We start from the raw sequence: 21,733 nt of genomic DNA on the forward strand, positions 1-21,733 counted from the left end.
TCTATGCACACGTGCAAGCACACACACAAACGCACAACCCCAGCTATACGTAACTGTACAAAGTTCCTGTCTCTCCCAAAGCATAACAGCAATCAGCAGTTCTTGGGGTGGGGAGTTAAAAAGCAAATAGGGGAGAATAAATGATAGATAGATAGATAGATAGATAGATAGATAGATAGATAGATAGATAGATAGATAGATAGATAGATAGATATAGATAGATATTTGTATATATAATCTCCCCTCCTTCTCCAACCCTGCCTCCTGCTCCAACACATTTTGTCAATTTCTACTTCACTTGTGGGGTTTCCATCACTATCAAAATTTAATATTTGTTACAGGAAGGGAAGCACCCCCCAGTATTCTTTTAACATGACTCCACTGCCACAGTCTTCTTTCCACTGTGGCAGTGCACGTGCTTCCATTTGCTTAAGATTTTGGCTGGCGGGACATTTCCAAGCATAGATGAAACACGAGGGCCCCTGTTGCGTATAAAAATTTTGTTAACTGGCAAGCCCAACTTGTAAAACTATAAAAGTGCAATGAAATAAATATAGGATGAAAATATAAGATTGGCTTCCTATACTAGGAACAGACCCAGGGGTTACTTTTCCAGTGGCAATTTTAAGATAGAGCAGTCCTACAAAACACACCAAAATGTAAGAACAATAAATGAATACACTGATGTACCTTTATGAAAAACACAAGAGACTTCAGTCTCTCCAAATGTTCAACGTTCTGCAATTTCTCACAAATCACAGAACATTTCTCATAAATCCAAGATTTCTCACCCCTCTCCCTATGTCATATATGTTAGAGAGCAGTGCTTCAGCAAACCATGCGTCAGACACACACAGACAAGCAAGTAAGTTTCACAGACATTCAGATTTCAAGACAACCAACATAGACCTGACAAAGGTCAACCCACTGTCTTTCCATACATACTTCAGTCAAGCGTGTGTTTTAATGATCGTGCCTCACGCCTTCCTCATGAACAACAACAATCGTCACTGCTCACCGCACCCCATTTCATTTCCACCATGGGAAATACTACATATGGAATATGAAATGTTCGGTTTCATTTCTGCATTTATTTTACATCATGACCTGCTGATCTAGTCAGTGTTGCCTTGTAATGGCCAAAGCACTTGTTTATATACCTTCCATGTGCTCCTTGAACATCCAACCATGTGTTTAGACCCAAGCAGAGCATCTATGCTTCCAGCTTTCAATCAACTGCTGAACCAATACATCAATTTACCAACTCGCTGAAGAGTTGCTACAACTATCAATGTATCACAGTTTTACTATATGCAGCTTGTGCGATCCACTGGTAACAGCCCTATTCCATATTCTAACACAAGCCCTTGACTACAGGGAGATTTAGTAGGAAATCAATATACTTCAGGTATCAAGGTACCAGTACAAAAAATTGGACAGAGAAATCAATTGAGGGAGGGGGGGAAACAATACAGAACACACCCATATTTTCTAACAGTGATTTATTTGTGCACATACTGAAGGTGCCTATGTAGAAGGGAAATGAACATATATGCACAAGGCAGGGTCAGATTAAGTATATAGAGAACCTGAGCTGGGGACATTTGGTTTCAATTTAGCTCTGGTGACTGCAGCCCTTCTAAATGATAGTCTAGAAGCACCCCACTTTATGACATTTACAACACTACTATGAATCCCCCCCACACACACACACACACAATCAGAAAAACTAGATTCAAAGCAGCTCAAAATATTTTTTAAGGGCTTCCTTGGCTTCCTCAGCCAAACAGACATTGTGAAATTATGCCCATGAAAGATTTCCTAACTACTATGATTTTTGTACATTTGCCTCATTTTTAAAACCTACCATTATCTTTGTAATTTCCAATTTACTTTAAAATACAGTCATTGTTTTCTACCTTTATGTGGGGGAGAAAGGAAAGGGGGAAAGCACTTTTCATCAAAATGGCCAATTCCATGAAATACACAATTAGCTTTCAAACGTCTGTGATCACGTCATCCAATTTATTCTTCCTTTCAAATGTTCATCTTACCTGGTGAGACACGTGCCGTGTCTCTTGCTATATGGGAACAATTCTGACTTTTAACTAGGCAGAAAGTACCCCACCCAGATCTCCTTTTCATCCTATTTTTCCCTTCACTGCCCTGTGGCCCCATAACAAATGTTACCTCACTGTAAGTTTTCGTAGGCAAGTTCATTTCCTTAGATGTACAGAATACGCAGTGAAGATGAATGTGTTCTCATGAAGATTTGTATTTATTTTATTACACACATACCCAGCAACATCCCAGTGTACCGAGGTTTTAAAACCAGAAATAGAAATCTTGTGGAGGTCGGATGTTCACCCATGAATCTCAGTGCATTTCCATTTTAAGGGTCCAATTTGGCTTTTCCCTTTTGGGGTGCACGTGCATAGATGAGAAGAAGATTTCCAAGGCAATTGAATTGCAACAGTATTCAAACTGGTAAAAATTAAAGCTTAGACAACAAATGTATGGTTAGTAGCGGCAGCTGCTAACCTGTGTTTTTCTCAAGAATAGAAATCCCCATGCCTCATATTGGACACTGGCACAAGAACCAGAAAGAAAGGAGGAAAGAATTGCACCCACATCTGATTAACCATGGGCTTTTATGCTCTCAAAGGTCATTTCCTCTACTTCTGTGTTCCAGTATCTTTCCACTTAAAATGAAATACAGACTCTGTTGTAGAGTTAAGAAACATCAGTTGCCACACACACATCCAAAACCCTTTTCCTGATGTACTGACGAAGAGTTCTGGAGAACTCAAAGGACTCCTTCCTACCATGCAATATTTGGGTTAAATAAAAAAAGGTATTAGGCTACCGGTTTTTATTTTATAATTATTTCTATGGACCAACACGCTTACCTAGAATCTTTAACCACAGCAGAATTCATTCACATATTATTACGTTGCCGTATTTAAAAGGTTAGGAAAGGAATGGGCTGGGTCAGGCCATTCTATCCATTCTGCCAGGGGGAAAAAGCACAAAGACTTGTAGGCTCTGCGATGTAAAGCAACTTCCGTGTATAGAACTCAAAGGTTTACACAACATATGCTCTTCATTTCAGTTCCACAGCAGACCCATGCTTGTTAAGCACACAGACGCATGTGGCTAGCGTCATGTACCGCCATAGCTCAGATCAAAGATTCTGCACATGGATCACAATTTTCCTGAGCACATGGCATTTTGGTGTTTTGTGGTGGCTTTGCATGAAAATAGGTTTGTTTGTTTTTTAAGAACAAATGGAAATACCCGCACATACAAGAGGGGTACACATGCCTCGTAATTCATAGTTCTGCAGTGACACGGGTATCTGTTGATTGTGGGTCAGTCACAGAAAGTTTGATTTGACGGATTTCTCTTTCTACCTCCACACAGAGCCAAACATAAACAATGATGTACCGGCACCTCCATCCTTTGCATCTGCTTGCAGTACTAGAACATTTTTACAAGGCCGATGCGACATCAGAGACCCAATTTACGTGTGTCTGGAGTGGCATGGCACTGCTCCAGAGCAGAATCTCATGGCCTTCCACTAACGGGAGGGTGGATCACAATGTAAGACCCTCCCATGTCAACATTATCAGTCTCACATGGACAGGAAGGGAATATGAGTGCAAAGTTCCCAAGTCATTGATTCCTTCCATATGGATGCCATCAGACATATATGTCAGACTTAGTTTGTACAGGCAGCAGTATGAGGAGGAAGAACTGTGGCAGGACGGAATCCGCTGCTTCAGGCTGCACATGAATCACATGCTGAAATGTTTTTTTAAAAGCTTCTCAAAAAATAGAAGAGGCAGCACAGCAAGCAAAGAAAGGAGGCAGCAGCTTTCTTCCTGCAGAGCTAGCTTTCTACTTGCAAGGAGCTGTCGGTCTGAAAGGCGCATTCAAAGCTGCAGTCCATCACCAGCAGTCCAAAGTGGCACATTCCATTCTACCACCTCACTGTTCTACCACCTCATCCTTTAGCATGCGCCAATCGGGCATTGGGGGGACAAAACTGGTCACTGACATGGCAAAATGGCATCCATGCTGGGCCATAGTTTAAAAAGTCAAGCTGGAGGAGAGTGACCCCCCCCCCATGTGGCAAAGTGAAGGTCAGCGCAGCAAGACCACAAATGCTTCTGCAATGACACTAATGCTTGCAATGTGGACGGTGCTGCTTAGAAGCACACCTGGCATCGTGAGAAAAAATCCAGACGTTAGAGCCCTGTAGCTGTCGCAGTATTCTCCTCTGACTAGGTCTGGTAGCTGTTGAGTCACTACAGCTGTTTCTCTCTCCCCTTGACAGTTCTTGGGAAGCTTGGCTTTAAAGGCAGAACATCTGCAATCCCAGCAGCGCTAAGATAATGAACGGCGAGAACATGAGAACAGAACATGGTCCAAAAAGATTCTGCAAGTACTAGGACGGTTTCTGGTGCATCCATGCACCGTTCTGTCAGCACCTTGAATGAGGGCAGCAAAAGAAGGGAAATTCAGTAGTGGGGTGGGGGGCGCTGAAAAAAAAACAACTGGAAACCAAGACTAAGCTCGCATCTTGTCCTTAACTCACCCTTCGCATTGATGCTTTGATGCCCAGGGGCAAAAGGCTGTTTGCCAGGCAGACCCCCAAAAGAAAGAGGCAGCTTAAGAATATCCAGAAAAGGGGAGGATCTTCTCATGTGATGCCATAACGTTTATCCAACACCTCATCTAGCTTCCAGCTGCTCAGGAAGAGATGCTCATTTTAGAGTCCTGCTTCCCACGAGTGGACAGTTTAAAACAACACTTATTAGCGCCTTGCAGAAAATTTTGCAAGGCTTAATGAGCTGGACCAAAACAGATTACGGCCCGGCTAGACTCTTGCCTGCACTTCTCAGAGCATGACTCAGACTTCTGCTTGGTAATGGTTCCTTCCTCACATGGAGAGCAAAAGCACCATCATTTTAAAAATATATATATACATGAATGAGAAATAAACTACAAGGCTCTTTTGCCAGATCAAGGGTTTCTCTCTCCCAAATGCCTTTGGTTCGCCACTGGTATGTGTTATTTTGTGATCAATGTGGTAGAGGAAATATTATAAGGTCCTGAGAACATACCCGGGAAGAATGAGGATTTCAGCTAGCCATCAACTGTTATTTCCATCAGTCCAAATCAGCTCTGAGTTTCGTCAGCGGTATGAAAATCTGATCAGAGAATATTTTGCACACAATGGGCAGTCCCACCATTCTCGACTGGTTTCAGGTCGTTTACAAGAGAAATGTGACTTGTGAGCACATTTTCACGCATTAGCTGGCAACCTCAAACTTGAAAAATGCCCCCAATCGCTACTGCTGGGAATTGATGTGCCACTAAAATAGATGTAGAATCCTTGGCATCTTATACAATCTGAAGTCTTCCTCCGGGAGACTAATGTAAAGAATACCAAGAAGCCCAAGAAAATTGTATGGGAGACTCCAATTAATAGAGATACTTATAGGAAGAAACAATCCAAAAAAAACAATTCTTCCCCCCCCCCCAAAAATGCAATGGCAACACTGACTGAGCAAGCATATTTAAATTATTATTTGTTTTTTTTAAAAAAAATATTTCCAGTGAGTGGTAAACTTGTTGATGAATCACCCTTAAGGGGAAAAAAAGTAATATAATATTTCCAGTGCATATAAATAGTTCTCTTTTTCAGGAGTAATTACTACTCAAATACAGCACTGCTGAAATAATGCATGCACTAATCAGTCTTGACTTCTTCATCAAACACCCCCCCCCCAATAACCTCCTGAAGAAGTCTTCAGTTTTGCAAAAAGCAGGCTGATTAATTTACCATGTTTTTCCTCTGCAAAAACTCTCCTTCGAAATCATTTATCTACGCCGCTGATTGTCAGACCCAGTAAAAGTTGAGGACAGTTTGCAGCCGGTTATTACACAGGCCTCTTCAACCCATGCTTAAATGTCCCTCGAATCCGAGGCAACAGTATTAAATTTTTTAAAGGTGTTTTGTTAACCGCTTGACTACCTCGGATCGCCTTGAATTGCCAGCTAGCCAGGGACACCACAGCACGACCAGCTCCTGTGCAAAAGCTGGCCTGTGGTGCTTCCTGAAACGTCAACACTTTTTAGGTCAGGAGCTGTTAAACTAACAGAATCAGGGGCTGAGAGGGGAGCTGGTAACCCTATCACCATTTACACTGGCTTTCTCCTCTCCCCAATACGACCACCCGGGAGAGCGCTGGATTCTCGGAGCTGCACGTTGCCAGATCTGCAGCTCTAATGCCTTGATCAGTTATATCCCAAGCAACCAAGCTTCTAATCTCAAAGGAATCCTTAGAAAACATAGACATGATACGCTTCTCCGTCTCTCTGTCCTCCTTTTAACTCCCTTTCCCTCTTTTCATCCATCAGAAAAGATGCTTTTTTCAAAACCACTTGGAAATAACTCCTACATCCAGCTTCCCCAAGTGTGTACGATGCATCCTTATTTATTCCAACAGCCATAAAAAGAACATCCAATACAGGCAGCAACCTCAAAACCACCCTTTCTGTGTGTTTATCCCCGGAATATTTCTCTTTCAGCCTCCTCTCCCCTTGCCAACAAGGGAGCTGGATTGACAGGTGTCACAGAGCAAGATGTTGATGGGAGGCAGTGTTGGGGTAGGGGGCTGCATTTGGCTGTGATACGATTTCCCTCCACCGCGTTCAGGGCATCTGCTCAACACATAATGCTTACAATACATCCAGATACATATCCATTTTCTACTCATTCAACGAGAAGAGAAACGGCACCTACAGACCGGAGAGCAAAACCAGAAACAAACCGAATGCCTCCTCATCTCTTGCTGGAAAGGTGCGTAAAAGCCAGGCGCCGGCAGAAAGCCTGCCAAAGTTGGCAAGCAAAAAGTAGAGAGAACCTTGTGGCACCTGAGATATTAATTTGGGGCCTGACCTTTGGGGTGGATGGGAAAGAGACTAATGTCAACTCCATCCCCCCAAAATGGGGGCTATTTGCAGCCAGAGGCTATTCGCATCTGCTCAAAAGCGATGCTCTGTGCCATCCAGGCTGGCTCCCGGGAAGGGCCCAAGAGGGGCGACCTCTCCCTTGCAGGCGTCGCCCCTCCCGCCTTCATGCCAACGCCAAAAAAAGTCCTTTGGGGGCAGGGAGGTTTTGCCTTGGAGTTGCCCCTCTTGAGATGCCCTTTTTAGTTTGTCCCCTTCCATATTCTCAAAACGGAACAATCAGCCCCCAGGCAGAGTTTTGAGAAATCGGATGGGGGAAATGTGCATCCAGCACTGGTTCCCAACCGGGGGTGGAGGGACCCCCAGGGGTCCGCGAGAACCAAATTAAGGTCTGCGCAACAAAGTGACAAACCCATAATAAATTAATATTGTCAACTAAAGGTTCTCTGTTATAAAAGTAGATATCCAAATATTATTCGAAGTGCAATGTTTAACTAACCGCTATGGTTAAAGTTTGTTTTCAGATTCTCGGAACTGTTATTGTGAACCTTGGGGTCCCCTGCACCGAACAGAAAAGTCCTAGTGGTCCCTGGCCAAAAGTCCTAGGGCCATTTATTCATGGAAGGTTTTGCATTGGATTTGTCCCTCTATAGATGCACATTTTCCCCATCTGAATTCTCAAAACTCTGCATGGCGGCTTATTGTTGAGTTTTGAGAATATGGATGGGGGGGGAAAGTGAATCTAAAGAGTGGCGAATCCGATGCAAAACCATCCATGAATAAATGGCCCTAGTGGTCCCTAGTGGCAAATCCAAGGCAAAGCCTTCCTTGAATGAATGACCCGCTGCCCCCAGCGCGGGTCCGAGCCGTCGGTCCGGCCCCCGGAGCCCAGGCAGGGCTGGCGGCGCGCCTCGCCTCTCCGGCGCCGGCCTCGCCTTTTCCTTGGCGAACAGCGCCCACCTGCGGCCGAAAAGGGACGCGCGCCCTGCAGGCTGGCCCCGACGGCGCTTACCTTCCTGCACGGCGTGGAAGGGGTTGTTGGCCTCGATGAGCTTGACGGTGTAGGTGATCTTCTCGCTCTGCAAGATGTCATCGTTGAGGCTCAGGTCGGCCACCGCCTGCTTGAAGATCTCGTCGTCCTTGGCCGAGTTGCCTTCGAAGATGGCCCCTGGGGGGGAGGGGAGGGGGAGGGAGGGAGGGGGGAGATCAGTCGGCCGCCATCAGCTCGGGGGTGGGGGAGAGGGGACCGCGAGGAGACCCGGCCGGGCCGGAAACGTCCCCGGCGCCTCCCCCGACCACGTTTAGTCCCGGTTAAAAAGCGACCGATTTGGGAGGCCCGGGAGAGTTGGAAGGGGCCACATGGGTCATCTAGTCCAACCCCCTGCACAATGCAGGGAATTCCGAACTACTTCTCCCCCCCCCCCGTGACTCCTACTCCATGCCCAGAAGATGCCCAAGGTGCCCTCCCTCTCATTATCTGCCTAAGGTCACAGAATCAGCATTGCTGACAGATGGCCATCTAGCCTCTGCTTAAAAACCTCCAGGGAAGGAGAGCTCACCACTTCCCGAGGAAGCCTGTTCCACTGAGGAACCGCTCTAACCGTTAGGAAGTTCTTCCCAATGTTTAACTGGAAACTCGTTTGATTTAATTTCAACCCCTTGGTTCTGGTCCGACCTTCTGGGGCAACAGAAAACAGCTCGGCACCCTCCTCTAGGACAGTCCTTCAAGTACTTCAAATGGTCATCATATCCCCTCTCAGTCGTCTCCTCTTCAGCATACCCAGCTCCTTCAACCTTTCCTCATAGGACTTGATCTCCAGACCCCTCACCATCTTGGTTGCCCTCCTCTGGACCCCTTCCAGCTTGCCTACACCCTTCTTAAATTGCGGCGCCCAAAACTGAACACAGTACTCTAGGTGAGGTTAATTGTGGGGGTGGGGGGACACATTTCCCCCAGTAGCTGGGGAAAAGGAGAAAAGACTCTGGAGTAGGCAGCGGTTCATTCGCATTGGGGAAGTCAGAGGATACTCCAGTCCAACACTCCCATTTATGCCTGGGAGGATTTGCGTGGATTTGCCCCTCTTTAGATGCCCAGTTTCCCCATCTAAATTCTCAAAACTCAACAATAAACCAATGCAGAGTTCTGTGAATTCGGATGGGGAAAATGTGCCTCTGGAGAGCGGCAAAGCCAAGGCAAAACCTCCCGTGCATCAATGGGGTGACTAATTCGCAATAAGGATCCGAGCCCTCTGCAACGATGTAGCTGGCAGATGTACAACAGGACCACCGTTTTGTTGTCAAGCGGCGCAGGGGGCCTTTGGTGAGCCGCCCTGCGTAAGAGTGCCTTTACGCAGGAGAGTATCCTGGCTTGTCTTAGCCAACGGGGAGGGCCTGTGACCCGGGGCAGGGGGGTCCCTTCCCGTCTGACCCCCCCCCCCTGCTGCTTGTCTGCCCGCGAAAGGATCCGCCGGGTTGAGCGGGCGCGGTCCCAAAGCGACGCGCGCAAAGGCCGGGCAGGGCCGACGGGCGGCCAGGGGGGCGCTCTGGCCCCGACGGGAGGGCGACCCGAGGGATTGATGGGTTGCCTTTTTAACCCGCCCTCATTCCCGGCCAGCCAGGCTCGATGGGACAGCGGGGCGGCCTTGCAGGGGATGAGCTGGACGGTTGCACGGAGCTCCTCGGGCTGTGTCGCTCGCCAGCTGGTCTCAAAGTTTCTCTCGTTTCGAAGCAGGGACCGGGACACACGGGCCATTTACGCACCGGAGGTTGGGGCCTTGGACTTGCCGCTCTCGAGGTGCACATTTCCCCCATCCAAAGTTTCCAAACTCAAAAATAAGCCCCCTTGCAGAGTTTGGAGACTTTGGATGGGGGAAATGTGCCCCTCGAGAGCGGCAAGTCCAAGGGCCAACCTCCCGTGCGTAAATGGCCACGGAGAGAGGAGCCAACTTCCAACTGGGGTTTCTCCACCACCACCACCCCCCTCCGCACGGGCTGGCGGTTGCTTCCTCCCTGCCCCCCAGCCGCAGGTTAATGCCAAGCCCAGCTTGGCGCTCGGGGAACCGGGACGCGTCTCATTTCGGCGCCTCGTCGAGGCAGCTGTGGGGAACATCTGGCGAGGAAGCCTGCCACGGATGACCCTTCTCTCCCCCCCCCCGCCCAGAAGGGAGAGGGTGACCTGGGATTGCCTCCGCGCGGCAAGGAGCTGCTCAGCTCTCCGGGCGACTCCGACAGCCGCACCCCACCCACCCACCTCCCGCGGCGGCCCCCCCGCGGCTCCCCCGGGCCATCGCGCGCCATCCAGCTGCCGCCGCCGCGTGCACAATTCCAAATCCGAGTGGCCACCGTCTTTTTTTTGGGGGGGGGGGCTGCATCCATGAGCGGGATTGGGGGGGCAAGCGAAGCGAAGATCTGTCGGGGGGGGCTGGATGCCCAATTTGACACTGCACCCCTCGGTGCGTTTGAGGCTCGCTTGGGAGTCCGCGCCCTGGCTGTGTCTAGCGTGCCCCCCCCCGGCTCCGAGGGGGCCCAGAGTTTGGGCGCAGGAGGCCGGGCGCCCCCCCCCCCCGTCCCCTCCCGGGCAAGGCGCCGCAGTGCTGGTGTGGGGCCGCCGGCCACGCTTCCCCGGCAGGCAGCCGCCGCCGAGGGGCTCCCGGGTGGGAGCCTCTTCCCCGACGCCCCCCCTCTCGGACCAAAGTTGCTCCGGCCGGCTCGCGGGGGTTGTAATGGCGAGCAGGAGCCCCCCCCCATCCCTCCGCCTTTCCGCTGGCCACGGGGACATCCCACCTCGCACCACCACCACCCCGAAAAAAGGAGGACCCTCGCCCACGACAGCCCTGCTCCTCTCAGGCTGTTTGAATGGCGTATGCGCGACCCCTTCCTTCTGCCCCACGCAAGGTTTCCCTCTTGGAAGGGGGATGCAGGAGCCGGCCTTTTGGGGAGATGCTCCCCCGCCTCGCCTTCCCCCCAGCAAAGTTCCTCTGCGAGAAGCCAACTCGCTCCCTGCTTTCCCCCCTCCGGCTCCTCGTCGGGGAGGCTCCGGACGAGCCCACGCCACGCCAGAGAATCGCCCTCCGGGCGATTCTCTGGCGTGGCGTGGGCTCGGCCGGAGCCTCCCCGACCAGGAGCCGGAGGGGGGAAAGCAGGGAGCGAGTTGGCTTCTCGCAGAGGAACTGGCGATTCTCTGGCGTGGGGCGAAGGGTCGCCTGTCCCCCCACCCCCGGCCAGCTCCTTCTCCACCACCACGCCTGCCCCGGCAGCAGGAGGGTCGACCTGCCACGTTTCCCCCGTGGGGTGGTTTCCACATCGTGTTCGGGGAAGGGAGAGAGGGGTTGGGTTTTTTTTTTTTTTTTTGGCTTTTCCTTATAAAACGCGGCGGGGGGGTGGGGGGATCGCGGCGCAAACAGGTCGCCTGGCGCCGCGAGCGCAGAGCCCCGCGCGCCTCCGGGCTGCGATCCTAAGCACGCGGGCGAGGAGGCCAGCCCCACGGAGGGAGCTGAGCGACGTCGGGACTCGCTTCTGAGTCGAGGAGGTGCAGCCTGCGGTCGCCCCGAACTTTGCACTTGGGGTGCTTTGGGGGAGAAGGGGGGAGGTCTCCATGACCCCCCCCCCCTCTCTCTTTGGAGTTCAGCGCTCTCCACCTCCCTCCCGACATCAGGACTATGATTGCGTTGTAAGGAGGACCCCCCCCCTTTCTCCTCTTCATAAATTCTTTGCCATTCTCTCCTCCCCCCCCACCCCCCCCCCCCCAGCATCCCCTCCTCTTACCGATGTGGATGATGGAGTCCGCTCGCACCGAAACGCACTGAAATATCCACGGGAGGAAGCACAGCCTCAACACTTCCATGTCCAGCCTGTCGTGCCGCGCATCAGCCCGGATTTTTTTTGGGTGGAGAGCCACGGGGATGGAGGAAGGGGGCGAAGGGAGGCAGCCAAACCCCCAGGTCTCTTGGTGGTGACCCCCCCCCCCAATTCAGAGAGAGAGATGGACGTAGATCCCAGCCTCTCCAACAAAAAAAAAGAAAAAAGGAAAAAGTAATTTCCCAACCGCTGGAGATCTGAAGGCGAGAGCGGGGCAAGCAGAGGGCGAGGGGAGGCCGGGAAGCAGCCGAGGGCGAAGACCCCCAATCCGCCGGAGGTTCCCCCCTGGATGGCGAGCGGAGAGAGACGAGATCCTGCCTGGCTCGGGAAGGCGGCGGCAGCAGCAGACTTCAGCTCCGGAGAGCGCTCCGGTTGTGTGTGTGTGTGTGTGCGCGCGCGTGTGTGTGTGTGCGTGAGAGTGCGCGAGTGCGCGCCTGTGCGCGCGCGCCCGCCCGCCCGCCCGCGCGCGTCTCCGAGCCCCGGCAAACTGCGGAGGCGCCCCCCCCACCCCCGATCCGCTTCTCCCCCCCCCCAATCCGGAGCCACGTGATTGCAGAGCCTCACTCCTCGATCTAGTCTGGGCGGAAAGGCGACGGAGGGGAGGAGGAGGAGGAGGAGGAGGAGGGAGGAGGGGGGCGGGAGGGGACGAGCGCACAGGCGCAGGAGGAGGAGGCGGCCGGGGGGCTGGGAGCCAGCATTCCCTTGGGGAAGGAAGGGGGGACTCTGATCTAGGGCGGGGGGGGGGGTTCAACAGGGAGCGCTGGGTTCCCAATTTGGGGGGTGGGTGGGTGGGGAGGTGGCTCCCTGCCGGATCAGGCCGGGTTTCCTCTCCAGCGCTCGGAAGGGAACTCAGGGATCTGGGCGGCTGCCTCGCCGGCAGGGAGAAGGCACCATCCCGGCGCCTCCACCGGCTTGGAGAAACCAGCCCCGCTTCCCCGGCAGACCCTCTCCGGCTGGCTGGGCTCGCAGCGGCCGGGGAGGAAGCCGCCTCCATCCTTCGCCGGCTGCCGAAGGGACCTCGAGCCTCCGCAGCCCTCCGGCGGGACTCTGCCCCCCCCCCGACCCCCCAGCTCCTTCCCACGGAGCAGAGACGCGCGCACCGAGAGGGAGAGGTTGACCTGGACGCCCGGCCGCCGCTGTCAGGTCGAGGGGGCTGGATGGGAACCTGTGGGCTGCCCGCCGGGTACCTTGGACAGCTCCTGCCTCGCCTCGGCCCGCAGCCGCCTGGAGCCCGGCAAGGAGAGAGGAGAGGGAAAGTTACCCCTCGGGGCAGGGGTCGCTTGCCCCAACAGGCAGGCAGGCTTGGACCTCTCCCCCTGTTTTCTTTTCTCTCCCCCTGAATTCTTTTCCTTCGCGTTCTTCTGTTTTTTTCACCCTCCGCATTTTGTTAAAAAACCCCAAAAAAACTAGGCGGTGGCAACCTTTGAATGTACAGCTGTGGTCTGTTCACGCTGGTACCAATATTGCCTAGGCTTGTTTTTGGAACCGAGATTAAATCCAGGGAGGGGGTGAGTCATCCGTCACCACCCCTTTTCAAAGGTGGGCTATTTTTCAAATGTGAAATAATAATAATAATGCAGTAGTGAACTCTTCTCCTGGGGAAAGCCTCATATGAAAGGTTCTTTGTTTTTTTTAAAACCACAGCCTTCAACGAAATCCCGTGCCTATATCGGACATGCAAAGACTGATTCATCCCCTTCAAACAAACAGACCAGTGATTGCGGGCATCCAGACGTGAGAAGCCTTTAAATATGCCATAAGGATCCCGAGAAAACAAATTCATTCAGGAGCCGGAGAAAAATGAGTGGAGAAGTCGGGTGTTAACCGGATTATTAAGTGGCTCTGAGGCTGAAGGGGAGGGGGGAGAATGCAATGCTAAGCTCCGGCCAGCAAGGCTTGGAGGACCGTAAAGATTTGCAAGAACGATGGCCAGTGGTGGACCACTGAAGCTGGCAGCCTGCTGGTTGTGAAACCAGTGGCAACGCATCACCATGGCAAGTGGGGCCCCAGCCAAAAATGTAGGTAATGGGGCTGCAGGCTATCAGTGCAAAACTCTGGATGCAAGTAGTCCAAGATGTTCCAGGCTACGTAATGAACGAAAACCTTCTTCATCTGGTTTTAGACCTCTGAAATATAAGTGACAATCAGTCTTCTCTGAAATCATTGATCAGATGAGTGGAAGGCAGGAACCCCTCCACAAGTTACACAGTACCATCCAGCCCCCCAGTTAGGATCCTCTTCCCAAGCCCTGCCGTCTGTTCAGAGGTGAGGCAGATGACAGCCAAAGACAGGGCCTTTTCAGTGGTGGCACCTTGCCTTTGGAAGGCTCTCCTTTGAGACTTGCCTGGCACCTTCCTTATTCATCTATAGGCATCATGCCCAAATATTTCTTTCTGTTCAGGGTTTTAACAGAAAGTTTCCATCTGTTTTTATAGTCTGCTTTTAGCCCAAGGACTGTTTTATGGTTATCACTTTAGGCTGCTGGGTGTCATGTTAATGCTGTTCTTATGCCCCCAGCTTGCTTTTATGACTTGTTTTAATAATGATACTTCTTCTTCTGTTGTTTTTATTTTAATTTTTATTGTACTGTTTTTACTTTGTGAGCTGTCTCAAGCAGGTCTCTGGAGAAAGAGCATACACTTATTTCTAAATAGGTGTATACCTAGGATTTTTTTTTAACAATTAAACCATACACTAAAATATCACATGGAAACAGGGATCACACTGTTACTTAGGCAACCTGGACTGGCTTGAGCTGTTTGTCAAGTGTATACCAAAATGTGAATGTGTGCTGTAACAGCCACATTCTATAAGAAATAAGCCTGGGAACTGGTTCCCTCCTAACTGGGCAATGAGGTGGAAAACTGCATGCCTGCACATTTCCCCTTATACCTTTGTAAGCAAATGGGCAAGAAGCTGAAGGTCAAGCTACAGAGCCAGAGTGGTTAGGGGCTGGACTAGAGCTGTGGAGATCTAGGTTTGAATCCCCACTCACTCACTTTTCAGCCTGATCAACCTCACCAGGTTGTGGCGAGGATGAAATGGAGGATGGAGAGCCGTGTATGCTGCCCTGAGCTCCTTCGAGGAAGGACAGGATACTGGAAGTGCCATTGACCAGAAAGAAACTAGATGAGACAGTGGGAATTCTGTGAAGGAATCTCCCTTGGGAAGAATGGCTTAATAGTACACAGGAGCTGGATAAGGAGGAGATTGATTCATATCAGAACTGCAGCGTTTATTTTATTTACTTACTGTATAATATAATCTCCTCTTCCCCATTTTATCCTCACAACAACCCTGTGAGGTAGGTTAGGCTGAGCGTGTGCGACTGGCCCATGGGCACCCAGCAGGCTTTCATGGCAGAGTGGGGATTTGAACCTGGGTCTCCCAGATCCTAGTCTGACACTGTAACCACTATACCATGCTGGCAACTCTTGGTAGAAGGAGAGGGGCATTTTAACCCCCTCACACAAACTGTTTACCACTTTCCATTAGGTCCCCAGAGGTGTCATTGAACTTGTATCTGAATTACCTTCCCAGTGGTTGCTACTTATCATTAAGGGGGGCGGGGGAACTGTGCTGCCATTTTGTCTAGCTACGACTTTTTGGGACAATCCAGTCAAAGTTAAGGCTTCACTGCATTTTACTCATTCTCTTAAATGAAAACTGAACTTTCAAAGAAGGCACTTGGAACCCCTGGAAGGCCACACACACACACACACACACACCACACACAAAACCAGTTATGGCTCCCTATTGTGGGCAGTGTCTGATCCGCACATAAGACCTCCACCATCTTTTGGTGGTCCCCTGGCAGCAATTTCCCAACCATTTGCCAAGCACAGTGTATTCTAACCAATTGTGCACGCCTTTCATGCAGACTCCTGCTGTTCAGAAAGAGCGATTTATGCAACCAGAGGAGCCATTTTAAGATGGTAGGGGGAAAATGCTCAGTAAAGTTTACAGGCCTGCTCTTGTGTATTCTCAGATATAATATTGCAGAAAAGCTATTTTAAGAGTATTTGGTGTGATTTCTTTCTTCTCTTGCAACAACCAAGAACGATGTCATAAACACAATCACTCTTCTTGAATAAAAAAGAGCAATGGAATTCATGCTGCCAGCATGCATACCTTGTATACGGAACCACTTAATTGTCTCTGTCACTAGATTAGTCAGAGGACTAAAAGAGACAAGATACTGCGGATCCACAATCAAATCTTTTAACATGTCACCAGTGGGGGGGGGGAGGTTAACTGGATCAGGACCATAGCACCAGGGGAGTGGAGTTTAACCTGTTTCCACTACACCAGTATAAATCACTCCCCTCCCCCATTATGCTGTTAGCCCACAGGGAAAATGTAAGGGTATTCATATGTTTTCCACCAAGATCAAACAGCAGCTCACAGGGGGGTGGGTTGTACATCAGGACAATGATATGCAGATAAGCAGTTACTTAAAAGAAAAGTGTACCATCGAGTCCCAGCCAACTCATGGTGACCCCATAAATTTCCACCTCATGTAGCTTTCAGGGCAAGAGATGAGCAGAGGTGGTTTACCATTGCTTTCCCCTGCACAGCATCCCCTGGTCTTCCTTGGTGGTCTCTCATCCAAGTTCTAACCATGATCAACCCTGCTTAGCTCCAGCATGGTGGTCAACTCCCAATATGTCCCATGGCTACCATTAATAGAAATTTAAAGAGATGGAAGGATCCAATCCAAACCTCCAGTGCATCACTGAGTTATGTGTGTAACATGTATAATTAGTAAGGCTAAAATTAGATGCTCCATCAGTACCAGAAAAACAACAGCCCTGTGACTCGCTCTTCCCATCTCTCCTATCATGTCTACATAAACTCAACATATCATGCAACATCATAAGGGTGAGATTCTCCCCTCCCCCATCCTTACAAGCAGCAGCCAACAAACTGGAGTGACAGCAGGGTAAGCTGTAACATGATGATGTCATGTCACACAATGATGATGTCATACCACAGCTAGACATGATGGAGAGAGGATGCAAGGCTGCTAAGATAGCCCAAAATACAGGTCTTCCCGAAACTGGGCTCCTGGGTAAAATCTACTCATTGAACTGAAAACTTTCTTCCTGCAAGGCATAGGGCTGCAGAAAACATTTTCTAAGTTGTACATATGCAGGTCTGTTAGATGTGAGGGTAGGTTCCACAGGGACAAGTTAAAGGTAGAGATAATGTGTATATGGAAATAAGCTGCTTGAACACTAAAATTAAGGTTTTGGGAGTATCCTTACATTTATGTTACCTTTTTTTTATATATATACTAAGGTAGTTTTTACAGGTTGTTCACGAGAGGCATTGGAAACCACTCAAATGAAAAAAAAAATCACTCCCTAAGTATCCTTGCTTACCGGCTCTGGTTTTACATGTGCAATTTCCTACAAATCAATGTCCAGCCATTAAACACCATTCTCAGTATTTCACGTAATAAAAGATACCTGATCCAAATAATTGGGTCCCAAGACAAAGATCAATACAAATTTTCATTATTTTGATGACTTCAGCAACTAAAATTTTTTTCATTTACATTTCTTTCATATCAGTATTATATCATGCCAATAAATAAGGTTATGAATGAATGAAGTAATGAATATCAGTACTAAACTTTCAGATTGTGAGGGACAGCACCCAACAATTTACAGAATTAAAAGCCCTAGATTTCAAATAATTTTATAGTGGCAGGTGTTTTCCCACAATCTGCTATGGCAATTGCATGAGTGAGGTTGCCAACAGGCCTGGAGAAAAATGTCCTGTTCCTTTATAGAGGCCTAATGTGTGGAAATGGGTAGCTGAAGCTTTTCACGACGTGGAGATCAATAACATTATCTGGTAAATAACAGCCCCTTTACCCCATTAAAGGGACAGACCATTTCCTTCCAGGCCAGTTGGCAACCCTAGACCTGGAGCACAGTACACCATAACTCACTGCTACAATGGATGCTTTTTTCATTGGTGACAAGGGGCAGGTTCTGTCACATTCATTAAAGATGGTACTGGAGCATTTATTTACTTTATACTCTGCCACTCTCTCTCTATAACTATATCTGAGGCAGCTTGGAACATAAATGATAAGATAGCAATATGCTAAAACTCAATAAACATATCAAAGACAAGTTAAAATCAACCATTAAAAGCGCAACCATAAAACACATCAAAATCTACCGCAAATCTCATTTTTCAAATGTTCTGCATTCAGGTAAAACTTTTCACATTGACTTGTCTGCTGAATAAAATGCTCAGCATCTGCCAGGAAGCTGCTGTGTATTGCAGACGATTGGAGGGGATATTCTAAAGTGCAAAATGTGTTCACCTCACACTGTAGTACATGAACACTGAGAGTGTGCATTAACATGCAACAAACACTCCCCAGAGTGTTGGCATTGGACAGAAAGTAACGCTTCCTTGTCCACCATAGTTGATGTGCTTGTTATTTCAGGGAATGCCTGGAAGCATAAAATGTATCAAACTATAGCAAAACTAAGCAGATCTGTTTCTTGTCAGTTCCTGGATGGGAGCCCTTCTAGGAACTCTTTGTATTCTTACGTTAAAAGATGGTTAGTCAACACACAAACCCTGTTTTTATATTGAATTCACAATTTTTAAAAAGCTTTGCATCTTCTACACTGGTTTTCTCCTGAGAATGGATTCTCTCAACATTCGTCGGATGAAGCAAGCTTCGAGTCTCGAAAGCTTATACCCCAAACTTTTTGTTGGGGCGACTGGACTTGAATCTAGCTGTTCTACTAAAGACCAACTAGGCTACACTCTGAAACTTTCGACATTTATGTTGCTTTTAAATCTTTGCTGCTCGTAAAGAATCTTATTCTACTTTTATACTGGTTTATATTGTTCATGGATTTTAAACATTGTGATGCCATTGGGTCCTTCTCAGTATTTCTGTCTTTATTACCCAAAGTTATCATTTTAATGTTGTCTTGTGTTTATGGTTATAATGATGACATCTTGTGTATATAAGCTGGTGGGAAAGTCTCCGGCACAGTTGTGTGGTGCTCCAGAAGCAAGGATTTTGTCATAGCTGGATTGACCTAAGTACTACGGCTTCATGCTTAATCAGTAGAGAGACAGTGTAGTGTAATGGTTCGAGTACCAGACTTGGACAGGGTTCAAGGGCCCATTCAGCCACTAAACCCTTGGCTGGTCACTGGCTCAGTCCCTCAGCCTAGCCTACCTCACAGGGCTGTTGTGAAGGTCACATGGAAAAGTGGATAACCTTCTATGCCCTACCCTCAGTTCTTTGGAGGGAGGACAGACTAAAATAATTTAACTGTAATCAGTATTGGCCAGATTTAATCAGAGAGGCTTAGAGTTAAGGGATCACATATTTCCTTTTGAGACTACTATGAATCTGGTGTATTAGTATAATAAAAGGTAAAGGTCCCCTGTGCAAGCACCAGGTCATTCTTGACCCATGGGGAAATGTCACATCCTGATGTTTTCTAGGCAGACTTTGTTTGCGGGGTGGTTTGCCAGTGCCTTCCCCAGTCATCTTCCCTTTACCCCCAGCAAGCTGGGTACTCATTTCACCGACCTCGGAAGGATGGAAGGCTGAGTCAACCTTGAGCCGGCTACCTGAAACCGACTTCCGTCGGGATCGAACTCAGGTCGTGAGCAGAGCTTTTGACTGCAGTACTGCAGCTTACCACTCTGCGCCATGGGGGCTATTAGTATAATAGGGAATCTAAAATAAAAAAATTAAATGTCATTTCTTTGCAATCTGACATTTCCTTCAATATTTCAAACCAGATCAATGTTAAGGTTTCAATAATGTACAAACTGAGTTAAAATTTGGTTGATCAAGCAGTTAAAAGGTGGGTGGTCAATCAGTTTTACAGTGCAATCCTAAACAGTTACACCGTTCAAAGGCCACTGAAATAAAAGGGCTTTGGAGGCTGCAACTTTGTTTAGGATTGCACTGTAAAATGTCTTTAATCTGCTGCTAAATACTGATGGGGCAAAGCCCCTGGATTAGCATTTGACTAGGTCACTCGGTTTGCAAGACCCCCTCCATTCACATCAAAGAATCCATCTTGTGCTTTGGCACCACCACACTCCTAATGGCCAGATTATGGTCCTGAAGCTGCCAGCTGGGCAAAGGTCCGGTGACAAAAGGGGCCAATAGGATTCTACCTTGTTCTGAAAAGGTGCCGACTCTGGTCTGACCTCTTGGCAGGCAGAGTATTATTCAAGCACAGATGACAGCACAGTCCTATGCAATCAGACCAGTTTGAGCCCCTCGAAATCGAATGGGTTTCAGCTGGAGTAGCTCTAAGTAGGTCTGCACTTTAGCAAGGGCTGTAGTTTATGGCACTATTCGTGGTATGCATTTCTTGCTGTTTGCTGCGTTGTTTTCTAATTTCTAACTTGCATTTCTTATGTCATGCCTCACACTGTTTTATTGCCTTGTTTTCTAACACTGTAAACTAATCTTATTACAGTGTTTATTATATGTCTTATACCATTCCTATTACATTGCTACATTTTGTAATCCACCTCGAAAGGTGGCTTGTAAATAAAGCAAACAAGTAAATACTAAATGGCGAGCAGTCCTCAAAACAACCTGTCCCCCCCTTAATGTGCTTGCCTGTTTCCTGGCTCAGCCACCTCCAGGCTGGAAGCCCTGCCAAGGTCCAGGGTAAATGAAAGAGGTTTGCTGCAGACCTCTAATCTTTGCTGACAATCAAACGGACATTTGCATTGTCCTATGACTATGCTTACATTTCCCATGCTGAGCTAATCTACAGGCCGGCCATTTGCACGGTAAGAATAACTCGACTCTCCAGGATCCCCCATCATCATTGCATAGAAGAGAAGTCATTCTAATGTGTTATTCCATAAGGGAACCATTTGAATCATTGTATAAATGGAGCACCGGAGGGTCCTTTCAAACACACACTCTGGAAACAGCAATATTCACGCACAAGCCTTTTTTTGCAGGGTTGACCTTTGAGGAGTCATTATCATTGTTCTGCATGCTGCAAAAAAAAACAAATGCCACAGAAATCTTAGCGCTTACCTCTCCCAAGATCCTGCCATCTCCCTTGCATTGAATGGGCCTAGCTGCTGTACAAAGCAAGCCTTCTGCCAAATACACAGCAGGTACAACCCCAGAGTGTCTCAAAAAAGTGTGCCAAAGGGGTTTAACATACAAAGATGACGGAATTGATCAGCAATATGACTTACCACCTGAGCCACTCTGGATTTATTTTCTGCCACCAGAAGCACTTCACTACAGAGTTGCCACTGCCAGACTGAAAATGGGAAGCTTTTGAACACATGAACACATGAAGCTGCCTTATACTGAACCAGACCCTTGGTCCATCAAAGTCAGTATTGTCTACTCAGACTGGCAGCAGCTCTCCAGGGTCTCAGGCAGGGGTCTTTCACATCACCTACTTGCCCAGTCCCTTTAACTGGTGAGGCTGGAAATTGAACCTGGGACCTTCTGCATGCCAAGCAGATGCTCCGCCACTGAGCCACAGGCCCTCCCCAAATTTTGCATTCAGACCTTGGACCTGTTGCATATACACATATGTGCTATCAAGTCATAGCTGATTTATGGCAACCCCCCCACAAGGGGCTTTTTCAGGGCAAGTGAGAAGCAATGGTGGTTTACCACCTTTGGCAGAACCATCTTTGGTGGTCACTCATGCAAGTTTTGTGTCCGACATCCAACGAGATCAGGCTATAATGCGCCACCTTCCCTCCAAACGACATGTATCATAGTAGGTTGTAAATATAGGCCACATTTCCACAACCAACATAGCTTCATTCCATACATTTTGTATACTGCTCTTCTCAATTAAAAAAAAAAAAACATTCACACAACCTGAGCCAGTTTACA

At 48.6% G+C, this 21,733-nt stretch overlaps 1 protein-coding gene across 3 annotated transcripts in view; it reads right to left on the minus strand.

Annotated features, from left to right (window-relative positions):
* The window catches only part of GRID1 (glutamate ionotropic receptor delta type subunit 1), a 989,717-nt gene extending 977,857 nt beyond the window's left edge, over positions 1-11,860 (minus strand). For all 3 annotated transcript variants that reach the window (XM_056849910.1, XM_056849909.1, XM_056849911.1), the window contains exons 1-2: positions 11,746-11,860; positions 7,994-8,149 (exon numbers count right to left, since the gene is read on the minus strand). In XM_056849910.1, the coding sequence (XP_056705888.1) occupies positions 7,994-8,149; positions 11,746-11,824 (235 nt within the window). In that variant the 5' untranslated portion in view covers positions 11,825-11,860. The remainder of the gene's footprint in view (positions 1-7,993; positions 8,150-11,745) is intronic.
* Positions 11,861-21,733: the final 9,873 nt, after the last annotated feature.

This window comes from Euleptes europaea, chromosome 5, assembly GCF_029931775.1.
Source record: "Euleptes europaea isolate rEulEur1 chromosome 5, rEulEur1.hap1, whole genome shotgun sequence".
Classification (NCBI taxonomy): Eukaryota; Metazoa; Chordata; class Lepidosauria; order Squamata; family Sphaerodactylidae; genus Euleptes; species Euleptes europaea.